Source organism: Somniosus microcephalus, chromosome 12 (genome assembly GCF_052327205.1).
Source record: "Somniosus microcephalus isolate GS21.2 chromosome 12, FLI_Smic_1.0, whole genome shotgun sequence".
Lineage (NCBI taxonomy): Eukaryota > Metazoa > Chordata > Chondrichthyes > Squaliformes > Somniosidae > Somniosus > Somniosus microcephalus.
The window spans coordinates 139,569,702-139,581,643 of NC_140998.1; the positions used below are offsets into that span (position 1 = coordinate 139,569,702).

An 11,942-nucleotide genomic window follows, 5' to 3' on the forward strand; every position below is an offset into this window, starting at 1 on the left:
TTTAAAACATCTCTCACAGCAAGCATCCCTTAAAAGAAAGTGAAGTTCTCTACTTTGGCAATATTTGTAAAATGTTGCACAGTCGCCATACCTATTTCGATGAGGCTGCTAAACCCTGGGACAGTAGGAGCAGTCCGATGGTTTTTCCCCAGATTGGGAGCACTCGATGACCACTGCTGGTTTCCATCTACCAGATGTTTAATGCTTGGGGAGGGAAATAAAGGAAAATAACTCAGTAATTGTCTGCATTTTATAGTTAGTAGAACATGCTTAATTAAATACACTTAAGAACAAATATTATTTTCCATGGTACATTTTCCCTGTTCGCTCACCTCCTGAAGCCACACATTAACTTTGACTGAGCTGTTTCCAGTCTTCTGTCAATAGTGCTTAGAGTTAGCCAAGGGAGGGACAACACGGTAGCAAATCGTCTTGTGATTTTCCCTCTTCTTGTGGCTCCACTTGACATTTCATACAGCGGCACAGCCAAGATCAGATCCTCGGGGGTAGAGGATCCCAGGCCTCAGCCCTTGTCCATTATTCTGTGGCACTGCCATGTGGTGTTTCAGTTTATCCGAGTGTTATTGGATGCACTAGATCCAGCATGTCATGGCAATCAACTACAGATAATCTTTATATAAATTACCAGCAAGAGATATTGCGATCGTTAATCCTCTTAGTCTGCATCATTAATCAGCTGACTGGTGCCCAGTGCAATCTGAATAACCTCCCACATTGAAACTGCACACGATATACACCACTTCCAACATCAGAGAGTGGGCTCAAAGGTTTTTTTTTATATTGTAAGTGGAAAAGAACAGGCACGAAGCATGCTTTTTTTTTTCCACATTTCACAAATCCTCAGTTGAGTAACAATCATGTCTTCACCCAGCCTACTTGGTTGTTAATGTTACAAGCAACTGGAAACCAACAGACAGTGTCGCCTGTTGCAGTGTTGGTACTTCTGCTCCACCCGTGAGGCAGCTGCCTGTCCGGAGCTTTGCAATCACCACCTTAAATGAAACAAAATGGCACTAGGACTCAAAGATTTACCAAGCATACACTAGTTACCAACCTTCACCGTTTCTATTTTAATTAAACTTTGGTGCGCCACGGTTGTGGCTTAGACCTGCTGCCAATCTGGATGTCAATGCTTGCTGGTTAATCTCACCGATACAAGGTCACCACCAAATGTTCCGAATAAAAATCAATGATCATCTCACAAGCAAATTACTCGGAACACAAGCAAAAATTCAGATGATAGCAAAGTCGGTCTCCACACAACTTAATAAAACAATTTCTAAAGCATTACTCATGTCTTCAAGTTGCCTCTGGTCAGCAGGAATCATCTTGGTTGGATACTCTTTCATCTAATTCTCATTAATCCTTTGGGCAAGGCTCCCACATGGAATTGATTAATCCTTTGGATACCATTCCTACACGGACTTCATTCATCCTTAGAAAACATTCTGACACAGACTCCTTAATCCTTCAGACAACACTCTTACTTGGGTCCCTTTCCATCGTTTGCCCAATTACTGGGTCTTCCCTCATACTCTGAATTCTAAAGTTAAGCAAGACTATTGCACTAAGCATAACCCAAACAAACTCTGCTAGATTCAGTGGAGTAACAAGTGGCAAGACCTGTTTAAAAGAGGAAAAGGATACATCATTACAGCACTACCATTACTTCACATCCAAAATAAACACAACATGCTATTATACCTCGAAACTCCAGCCATTGAGGAAGCTTTGTGCATAAGGATTTATTAAAGTAATATATACTGGGATCATTCACGGAGTCCAATCTATACATCAATGCTTTATGCGTTTAGACCAACTTGCTTACAGTCCCATCTCTCATCCACAAATATGTCAAATTGCACAGCAGATAAAAAGTAGACACGCGTTTCAGTCTTGACTGCAATGGTGTCCCCAGTTTTCTGTAGAACAGGGTCATCAGACACAACAAGCCTATACTCGTCATCTCCACGGCAGCTCCAGAGAAATGACCATTTTCATTTTACTGAACATAGTCATTCTCTAACTGGTGCAGCTCCTTTTAAATTATGGTCATTCAAACAGTGAGCATTACATTTATCTACAGCAAGGGAAAGACAATTCTGTCTGAACCAGGCCAGTGCCCATTTTACATAAAATACAGCCTACCACACTCTGTGGAGGTGCTTTGTGTAATTGGAATGGGGTTTTCGATCAGAGTTTATGCCAGGCTCATTTTCAAATCAATTTACATCTTCTGCTTCTCAGCCTGCCAGAAACATGGAATGGAATGAAATCCCCAAAGCAAAATCTCTCCTTAATTTGATGAATGTTCACGGTAATTAATATGTCATTGACCTTTTCCGCTACACTCCAACCTCCAGTTTTATAAACACCCAAGTAATTGCCACATTCTACTATTTCTAACTCCAATTAAATATTCCTAACAATCACAGGACAACCGCTGATCCCAATGTATCTCTCCCACTGGGAGAAAATCTAATTTCCTCTGAAAAATGCTGAACATGAGTTCTGTCAAGTTCTTCCTTGGAATCCAGAGAACAAAACATTTCACCTTCAAGCAAAACAAGAAGTCTTTGAATCATTTGAGTCTGCTCGGGCAGAAAAGCAGCGTTCTGTATGATTTGTTTTAATCAGTGAAAAGAAATGACAATTGATTTAAAAAATCATTTGCTCGAAGATGAGAATGGGCTGGATTTATTTTGGGGGGGGCAGGGCGTGAGAAGGGAAGCTAGAGTGCACACTATTAGAATAATCAAGACAACGTAGTTTGTGATTTACGCCTACTCCCTCTCTCCCACCACCCATTAAAAACAAGAGCCAATTGCAGGCCACATTGAACCAGTCCCTTGATGGAGTCCCACAGACTGCACTATGACTTGTTGGGGAATAGGGTAACCATTATTTGGTTTTGGACATTTTTTTTTTTAAGCAGGCTTATGTTAAGGGGCAAAAATTGGGTCGTGCCCCCTTTGTGGCGCTAACTTCGCCAGGGTGCAACTTTAAGCGCCCCAACACCCGAAATTTTATGGTAGCACCCCAAGCAGGATGCAGGGCGGTACTGGAAGTGCTCCCCCTCCCTCTTGGGGCGCTCCCAGGGAGTGGCCTTGCACAGCGCGACCTGGGGCTCAGCTAGGCCACCAGGGATCGGGGTGCCGGTAAAAGAGCCCGGCACTTAAAAGGCGTGCTGGGCTGCCCGATCGCGGCTGGCACCCAGCGTGGGGACAGCAGAGGGGGCAGGTGCTGGGAAGCGGCCAGCAAAGAAAATGGCCGCCTGGCACCTCCCCTTTAAATATCGCCACCCGGAAGCTCGCACGCCCCCCTGACTGTCAGACATAGCGTCTGGCAGGTCAGGGGGCGCGAGCGGGCGCTGCGCACGGCGATGACGTCACCGCCAGAGGCGCAGCGCCACAGAGCGCCACCGGCTACCGCCGCTGCTAACCTCCCGCTGAATTTTGCAGGAGGCATTAGCAGCGCCGCGCCCGGGCACTAGTTGCTTTGCACCCCGTTAGTGCCCTCTTACACTTTTACACTTAATTTTATTTTGTAAAATGGAAAAATGAATACTTAAGGTTTCCAATTCATTTACATAAACATAGAAAATATTGGATCTCAAGCTGTGACTTCAATCACCATTTTACCCCAGTTTTGCACCCCACCTGGGTTTGTACTGTAATAAAATTTACAGCACAGAAACAGGCCATTCGGCCTTCTACATCTGTGTAAAAGTTGCAACCTTAATAGGGGAAGATGAAACTGCACTTGATACCATTTGTTCCATGGCAACTTTATCTGCTTCACAGAGTTTGGTCATTGTGTTTTTTAAATCTTTGAAAGCATGTGACTGTCATCAGGCTGGAGATCTGTGATTGGCAATTCTGCTTTAGCAAGGAGGCCTATGAATGAGATATACTGTGAACTGGGTAAACTGTGGGTTGGCATTTCACCTGGTTAATCTTTTGCTTTAGGTAGAGTGATGTTCAAAATTAAAAAAACAATCCTCACTGATTTTCTTAGAATTTACCAGGTTTTTTTGAAATCTAACTTTTTCTCCCCAATAATAATAAAAAAAACACAAAAACACCTGAAAATCAGTAATAAAAACTGATAAAGAGGTCCTTAAATATAGAAACATAGAAGATAGGAGCAGGAGTAGGCCATTCGGCCCCTCGAGCCTGCTCCGCCATTCAATGAGATCATGGCTGATCATCCAAATTCAGTACCCCGTCCCTGCCTTCTCCCCATATCCCTTGATCCCTTTAGCCTTAAGAAATATATCTAACTCCTTCTTGAATATATTTAATGAATTGGCCTCAACTGCCTTCTGTGGTAGAGAATTCCACAGGTTCACCACTCTCTGGGTGAAGAAATTCCTCCTCATCTCTGTCCTAAATGGCTTACCCCTTATCCTTAGACTGTGACCCCTGGTTCTGGACTCCCCGGCCATCGGGAACATCCTTCCTGCATCTGTCTGTCCAGTCCCGTTAGAATTTTATAAGTTTCAATGAGATCCCCTCTCATTCTTCTAAACTCCAGCGAGTATAAGCCCAATCGACCCAATCTCTCCTCATACATCATTCCTGCCATCCCAGGTATCAGCCTGGTGAATCTTCGCTGAACTCCTTCCACGGCAAGAACATCCTTCCCCAGATAAGGCGACCAAAACTGCACACAATACTCAAAATGTGGTCTCACCAAGGCCCTGTGCAACTGCAGCAAGACATCCTTGTTCCTGTACTCGAACCCTCTCGCTACGAAGGCCAACATACCATTTGCCTTCTTAACCGCCTGCTGCACCTGCATGCTTACCTTCAGCGACTGGTGCACAAGGACACCCAAGTCTATATATATATACCATGACTGAAACAACTATGTGAGCCAGTACAGCTGTAAGCAATTATTGGTAGGCACTTCTGGAGAAACATGGACAGTATTAGAGCACAGACCACCCTGCTGTCACAGCACAAGGAGGGTGGGTGACGGTAGTAAGGGACAGATTTAAAGGAATAGCGCAGTCATGTATAACTGTCTGTTCATAAACACAAATGATGACCCAAACTAACAATGCAATAACACACAAATTAAAGAAGAATGCAACAAAATACAAGGTGGCATTAATAAATTTGCAGGTCTTGTAACTGGCAAATGCATTTCAATATAGAGAAGTGTGAGATGGTGCATTGTGGCAGGAAGAATAAGGAGGCCACATACTACTTGGATTAAAAGAGTCGAAATGGGTAGAGGAGCAAAGAGATCTAGGGGTACAGATACACAAATCACAAAGTAACAATGCAGGTTAATAAGGCCATAAAAAAGCAAACCAAGCACTCGGGTTTATCTCCAGAGGGATAGAATTGTAAAGTAGGGAAGTTATACTAAACTTGTATCAAACCTTGGTTAGATCACATTTAGACTACTGTGCACAGTGCTGATCTCCATATTATAAAAAAGGATATCGAGACACTGGAGAACGTGCAAAAAAGATTCACAAGGATGATAACTGAATTGAGAGGATATACTTATCAGGAAAGACTGAACAGACTCGGCCGCTTTTCTCTAGAAAAGAGAAGGCTGAGGGATGACACAATAGAGATCTTTAAGATTGTGAAAGAGTTTGATAGGGTAGACATAGAGAAGATGTTTCCACTTGTGGGGGAATCTAAAATGAGAGGTCATAAATCTAAGAAAATCACTAATAAATCCAACAATGAATTCAAGAGAAACTCCTTTACCCGAAGAGTAGTAAGAATGTGAAACGCACTACCACAAGGGGTAGTTGAGGCAAATAGCACAGATGCATTTAAGGTGAAACTAGATAAGCATATGAGGGAGAAAGTACCTCTAATTTGGCACCAATTGGTAACCGCACTGAAAGAGTTAGGGGCATTAAAGGTCACACTGGTGCCATAACAGGGTGCTCTCGCGATTGAGGCACACTGGGGGGTGGAGTAGAGGGAGCTTTACTCTGCAACAAAGCATGCAACAGCTGATTTGAGAGTGACTGATGTTGATAGTGGGTGACGGAAGCGAAAAATGTTACTCATCAGCACAAACAACTCTCACCCGGGCACATACTTCACACAACATGCCTTTTACTGCCTTTGGTTTTTTTGTTTATTCATTCCTGGGATGTGCGCATCGCTGGCAAGGCCAGCATTTATTGCCCATCTCAAGGGCAATTAGGGACAGGCAATAAATGCTGGCCTTGCTGGCGATGCCCACACCCCAGGAACGAATAAATAAAAAAACCAAAGGCATTAAAACTGCTGGAATCATCTGGCTACATCTAGCTAGAAGTTACCGAACCTGATGGTGTGAGGCTGCTGGATTTACATCAGTATAGAGGCAGATAAATCATTAATCCAACATACCCTTAAATCCCACTTGATCGGCATATATTAATATCAAAAATCAATTAGGGAAACATTTCCAATGGAAGTTCAACAACATGGCGGAGCTGCTAGTGTTCCAATTCCACCTGATTAATCCCGTGGGGCAGGTTCAAAACACTGGTGGCAACATTCGAACAAACGACAGCTGCCTGTGGACCTTCCTTGGTCTCAGCGGATGTCTGTATAAGGCACCAATGTGGAAACGACTCAGCCCACCAAATGTCATCCAGTGGTAGCCAATTACATTCACAGCTGCGAGCACATTGCCCTCTGAGCTCATGGTGTCATTCAAAACAGGGCATTATTTAATTCCTCATTCAGCCTCAGTAACCACACCACCCCCCCACAACCTGCAGGCCTCTCCCTACCCCAGACCAACTGGAAAGAAAAAAGCCGACAGATATCAAATGTCAACAGTGGTAACAATGTCAACATTGGTGGCCGTGCCTTTGGCTGCTGAGGCCCTAAGCTCTGGAATTCCCTCCCTAAACCTCTCCGCCTCTCTTCCTCCCTTTCCTCCCTTAAGACGCTCATTATAACCTCCCTCTTTGACCAAGCTTTTGGTCATCTACCCTAATATCTCATTATGTGGCTCAGAGTCAAATTTTGTTTTATAACACTCCTGTGAAACACCTTGGGGTGTTTTACTACGTTTCAGGTGCTATACAAATCCAGGTTGGTGTTGCTGTTGTAAACCAGAGGGGAGCCACGCTTGCAGGAAGAATCAGGGTTACAATGTTGTAAGCTCATGTCCGACACACCCTCCCCATGGGTGCAGTGTACTGCTGGGGTCACGGAATTACCCCCAATATGAATTCTTTGCATTTTTTTAAAAAAAGAGATATATTTGCCCCTTAAAAAAAAACTGAAAAGGGACTTTATAATAAATTAGAGCAGTCCGCCCACTGTCACACAGTGAGACGGCAACAGATGTTGGAAACAAGCATGAATTGATATCGTACAATGCTCTTCTCTTACCTATCTTCCCCACCAGCAAGATCCTTCTGATGTAAAGAACTGGGGCCCCACGTCCGGCCTTTCTTTTTATGGCCCTTTTTTTCTTCCTCGTCACATTCTTCTCGCTGAAACACTGAACTGCGGCCCCAGGTCTTATTGCTTTCACCTGGTGTTACTATGAAGAGGTTAAAAAGATGGCCGTTTATCCCAGTAGTTTCATATCAGTCACTGGTGAAATAATTTAAGGTTATTCAACATGTAGGACTTTTATATAAAGCGTACAACTTGTCCAGCAATGGTTTACATCTAGCACATCTAACCGCAGGACCAAATGCGGCTTGGGCGTTGTCTGCCAAGCATTGGAGCCCCATTACCGGACCACAATGATCTCCTTCCCCCCACTCTTCCCAAAGGTGCATAGCTCCATGGTGCTGGTAGTCTTCCAGTACCCTCTGCCACGTGGCCACTCTTCATGTGCAAACCCAGACATTGCTGGTCAGCAGTCCATTTGACCACAGGGAAAGGATGGGACGTCACAGCTTATCCTGGTCCTGAGCTCACCCGATGTCAAAGCACATGCATTTTCAGCAGAGGTCGCTGGATGCCGATCAGGACCGATAATCCCCGGTTGATTTTTCCCTCTCTAACCCAAGATACCAGTCACACGTTCCTCACCGTATTTTTTTTTTAATTCTACAAAATCATACAGGCATATGGAAGAACTCCCAAGTTACATGCACACCTACCGATTTGCATTTGAAGTTTTCACAAAAAAATGAATGGATTTGCAGAATGCGCCCTCCAAAACATTGATAAAAATCCCATGTAATATAAACAACTAGGCTGACACTCCAGTGCAATACTGAGGGAGTGCTGCACTGTCAGAGGCGGCGTCTTTTGGATGAGACGTTAAACCGAGGCCCTGTCTGCTCTCTCAGGTGGACATAAAAGATCCCATGGCACTATTTCGAAGAGGAGCAGGGGAGTTATCCCTGGTGTCCTGGCCAATATTTATCCCTCAACCAACATAACAAAAACAGATTATCTGGTCATTATCACATTGCTGTTTGTGGGAGCTTGCTGTGCGCAAATTGGCTGCCGCGTTTCCCACATTACAACAGTGGCTCCACTTCAAAAAGTACTTCATTGGCTGTAAAGCGCGTTGAGATGTCCGGTGGTCTATAAATGCAAGTCTTTCTTTGTTTTTCTTACCCATCATTGTTTCCAATTAATAACTATATTAAGTCATAATTCCATTTCTCACAGAAGGTAATATACTTTTTCTTAGTGGTAGAGGACTCATTGCCCTGCAGAATGGATTTCTTTTTGTGCTCAGTGTTTGGATCAGTATAATGTTGCTAACACTCAACTCCAGCAATGTGCTTCATCGCCAATGTCACCATCACCCCCAAGTAGGTCAGCGCACCAGATTGACTTGCCAACTCCAGCCATGCTTGCAACCATAGAGATGCTCCCCAATTCAGATCACATGAAAAACATGGAGGAGGAAAGCCGTTCCGTTAATCCTGGCCAAGCCAACAAAAAAATTCCTTCAGTCTCTCATTTCTCTCCCTTTCCAATCTGTACCACAGCATCCAACTGCCTCTTGGATGACTCTAAGCTTTTGTCTTCCTCTCCTAGATCTGGGTCTATTCCATGTGTTGGATCATGCACTGCACAAAGAAATCAGGCCTGCTGACAAGGTTACCTTCAAGTAGTGCTGCAGACTTATCTTTGCTAATTAGTACCAAATTATGGGCAGTTCTGTGCTGAGGGCAACTGTCTGTAAGGATCCACGGGACAAACAACTGTAGTCGTGACAGATCATAGATCTGTTCAGTTTGAAATGATCAAAATTTCCATATTATCTATTAGTAAAATCAATTTTTAACTAGGCCAATACCTTGTTTCTTAAATGGATTCCCAGCAAATCTCAGGGTGGAGCCATTGTCTCTGCACTTTGGTTTGCAAAGGCTGGGTTTGACATTGAACTGTCGGAGTGGAGGGGGATGGGGGCTCGGTCTGGCTGTTCTTTAAGTCTTGGGTGGTGAAATATCTGCTGTCAGATAGAGAAGGGAGTCAGTGGCAATTTTCTCAGCAGCTATGCCATTCAAAGTGAGCTTGGAGTTTCAAAATCTAGCTGGGCAACATTAGGGCTGATAGTGGGATGGCAGGCACCCAATGCACTTCAGCACATCGAGCAACCACCATCATCAGCCCTAATGTAACGGTATACAAGGCTCATTAATGCATTGAAAAGTATTAAAATTAAGGACCCTCACCATAATCTGATTTGAGCACCTAAGTAACTCTCCATTCTGAACAGGGGCTGAGGGGGAGGCCCTGGTGGATAAATGAAGAGTTTCTCCTGGCCAGCCCTTCCTCCACACCCCGTGACTCCAGAAAAATATACCTTGTGCTCTTTGTACAGCCAGCAGACCTTCACTGGCTGCTGGTACCCGAACTCACGGCCCCCAGATCCCATGATCAGCACACTGGGTGCACCATCATTTTTTGCCTTTTCATTATTAAGCGAAGTCAGCTCACCTGTAGGTAGGAGCACGTAGCCCTCGAGGGGCAGCGGCCCCAGCACCAACCCCAGGAACACATCAGTAGCCTCACTGTGTCTCTGAAACCTATTTCTGATTGACAGTTTTGTTTATATATAGAGAAAGCTCTTTTTTGCAAAATCTTTCCTTTGTCACAGCCTGGATCAAAGTTAATAGAGACGTAACTGAGGCTAGTGTCTCGACTTTTTTCCTACTTTAATGTTCGGTTATACAGGTCGGGGCCAGTTTAGCACTCAGTGGGGACAGTCTCATACATTTCAGATCATAGACACCTAGTCCATACCGAGAGCTTTAGCACAGAGAACTGCACGAACCCAAGGAGCATTTATTGTTTCGAAACCTAAACACCATAAGTTATGGATTGTAAACTCAACAAATCCACTATTTTCTTGATATTACTTTTTAATAAACTCACTTTCTAGTTTTCAACTTGAGTCATATGAATAGTCAAAGTGACATTTACCATCACTCAGATACTTAGGGAGTGTATGGTGAGATCCTGAACTACTTTCAGTGCTTGTTTCAACAACTGAACGGGTTCACTATTCCCCCATTATCTGTTACTAAGGTCATATTTTGGAGCAAGGACTTGATTATCAAAGCAGAATAAAGTGTTAGGAATGAGGGAAAAAAGCATTGGAAAGGAGCCTGAATTGTAACAATAGATCATTCAAGGTCAATTGGCAACTTTAAAAAGTTGAGGAAAGGGATTGAGAATTAGAGAAATGAATGGCATTGCTTGATTTTTTGAGGGGTATTGGAAACATTCTTTAAATAGGGAATCAACGGGTGGCATAGAGAAGTCTGCGATAGAATAGTCAGACAGACTCTGGATGGAGCAGATGTGATGGGCCAAATCTGGGCTTTATGTTCTTGTGTTCTAACTTGCTGTAAACCAATGAGGTTTGTGTGAGCTAAAATCATTGTTTACAAAAAGTAACTCATTAAAACAACTTCAAAATGAATTAAATCATTCAAATTATTTACATCAAAACAAAAATTATTTTAGGCAACTAAAACCACCCTGCTGCAAGTGTTTAATCCTTCGACAACCAACAGAAAGGAGCGGCCCTGGCCTCTCCACAGCTGCATTTGAACCCAGGTCACACAGGTGAAAGGACAGTGTTCAAACGCCTTGGGCAAAGTGGTTTTTTTTTAAAATGGGACTTAACTTTTCACAACAGGGACACAGAAAGAGAGAGAGTGAAGAGCTGTCGCTCTGGATAATATAGAATCCATCACTGATGGATTTAAATTGAATATTCTATTCATACTTTTGCTCCAACCTCCCACACTACCACCCTCAGGTCAGCACAGGAGTGTCTGAGGCAGGTTTCTCCACAGATGCAGTCATGACTGACTAGCTGAGAGACTGCTGCTGCAGGATGAAACTATAGCTGCAGGCTTTTCCCAACAGCCCTGAAAGATTATGGGCTGCTTTGCACTTATAAAGTGCACCATCTAGTGTCCAAGATGAGAACTGGCGAATCAAGGCCAGTCACCATTCCTCAAGCCGGCTCCCGGAGAGCCAAACTCTCCTCACAAGTGACCTTGGAAGCTTCCTTTAAGTGGTCACTTATGAGTGGTTCGCTATCATTAACAGACAGCAGATACTCAGGAGTGTGTCGCAACAGAGAGAGGGCGAGAGGTTATCAAACATCAAAGCAAAGCTCAAAGAATATCATCTGATCCCAGAGAAGTGTTACGCCAGTAAAACTTGCAGCTATGCATTTTGTAGGATATGAGAATTACCAACACAGTTTTTCAATTTCAGTGGTTGGGGAAGTGTGTTGGCAATGGCAAAGGTGTGGAATCCAGCTGGAAATAGCAGTGAGGCAAATCCAGTGGCAGCCTGGGCATCATTGTCACATATTTATGTCAGTTTGATATTGAAGTATTATACAAATATTATATACAGCATAACAAGTGGATAGCAGTGAGATACAAGGCACAAACTGGACTGATGAATTCTGATAAATATCAACCTGTCTTTGGTTCATTG

At 43.7% G+C, this 11,942-nt stretch overlaps 1 protein-coding gene across 1 annotated transcript in view; it reads right to left on the reverse strand.

Annotated features, from left to right (window-relative positions):
• The window catches only part of LOC147109562 (mitogen-activated protein kinase kinase kinase 9-like), a 142,988-nt gene that overhangs the window by 20,386 nt on the left and 110,660 nt on the right, over window positions 1-11,942 (reverse strand). Inside the window, 3 exon segments of the mRNA XM_086002321.1 lie at window positions 92-204; window positions 7,392-7,591; window positions 9,784-10,012. Of these exon segments, the coding sequence (XP_085858447.1) occupies window positions 92-204; window positions 7,392-7,591; window positions 9,784-10,012 (542 nt within the window).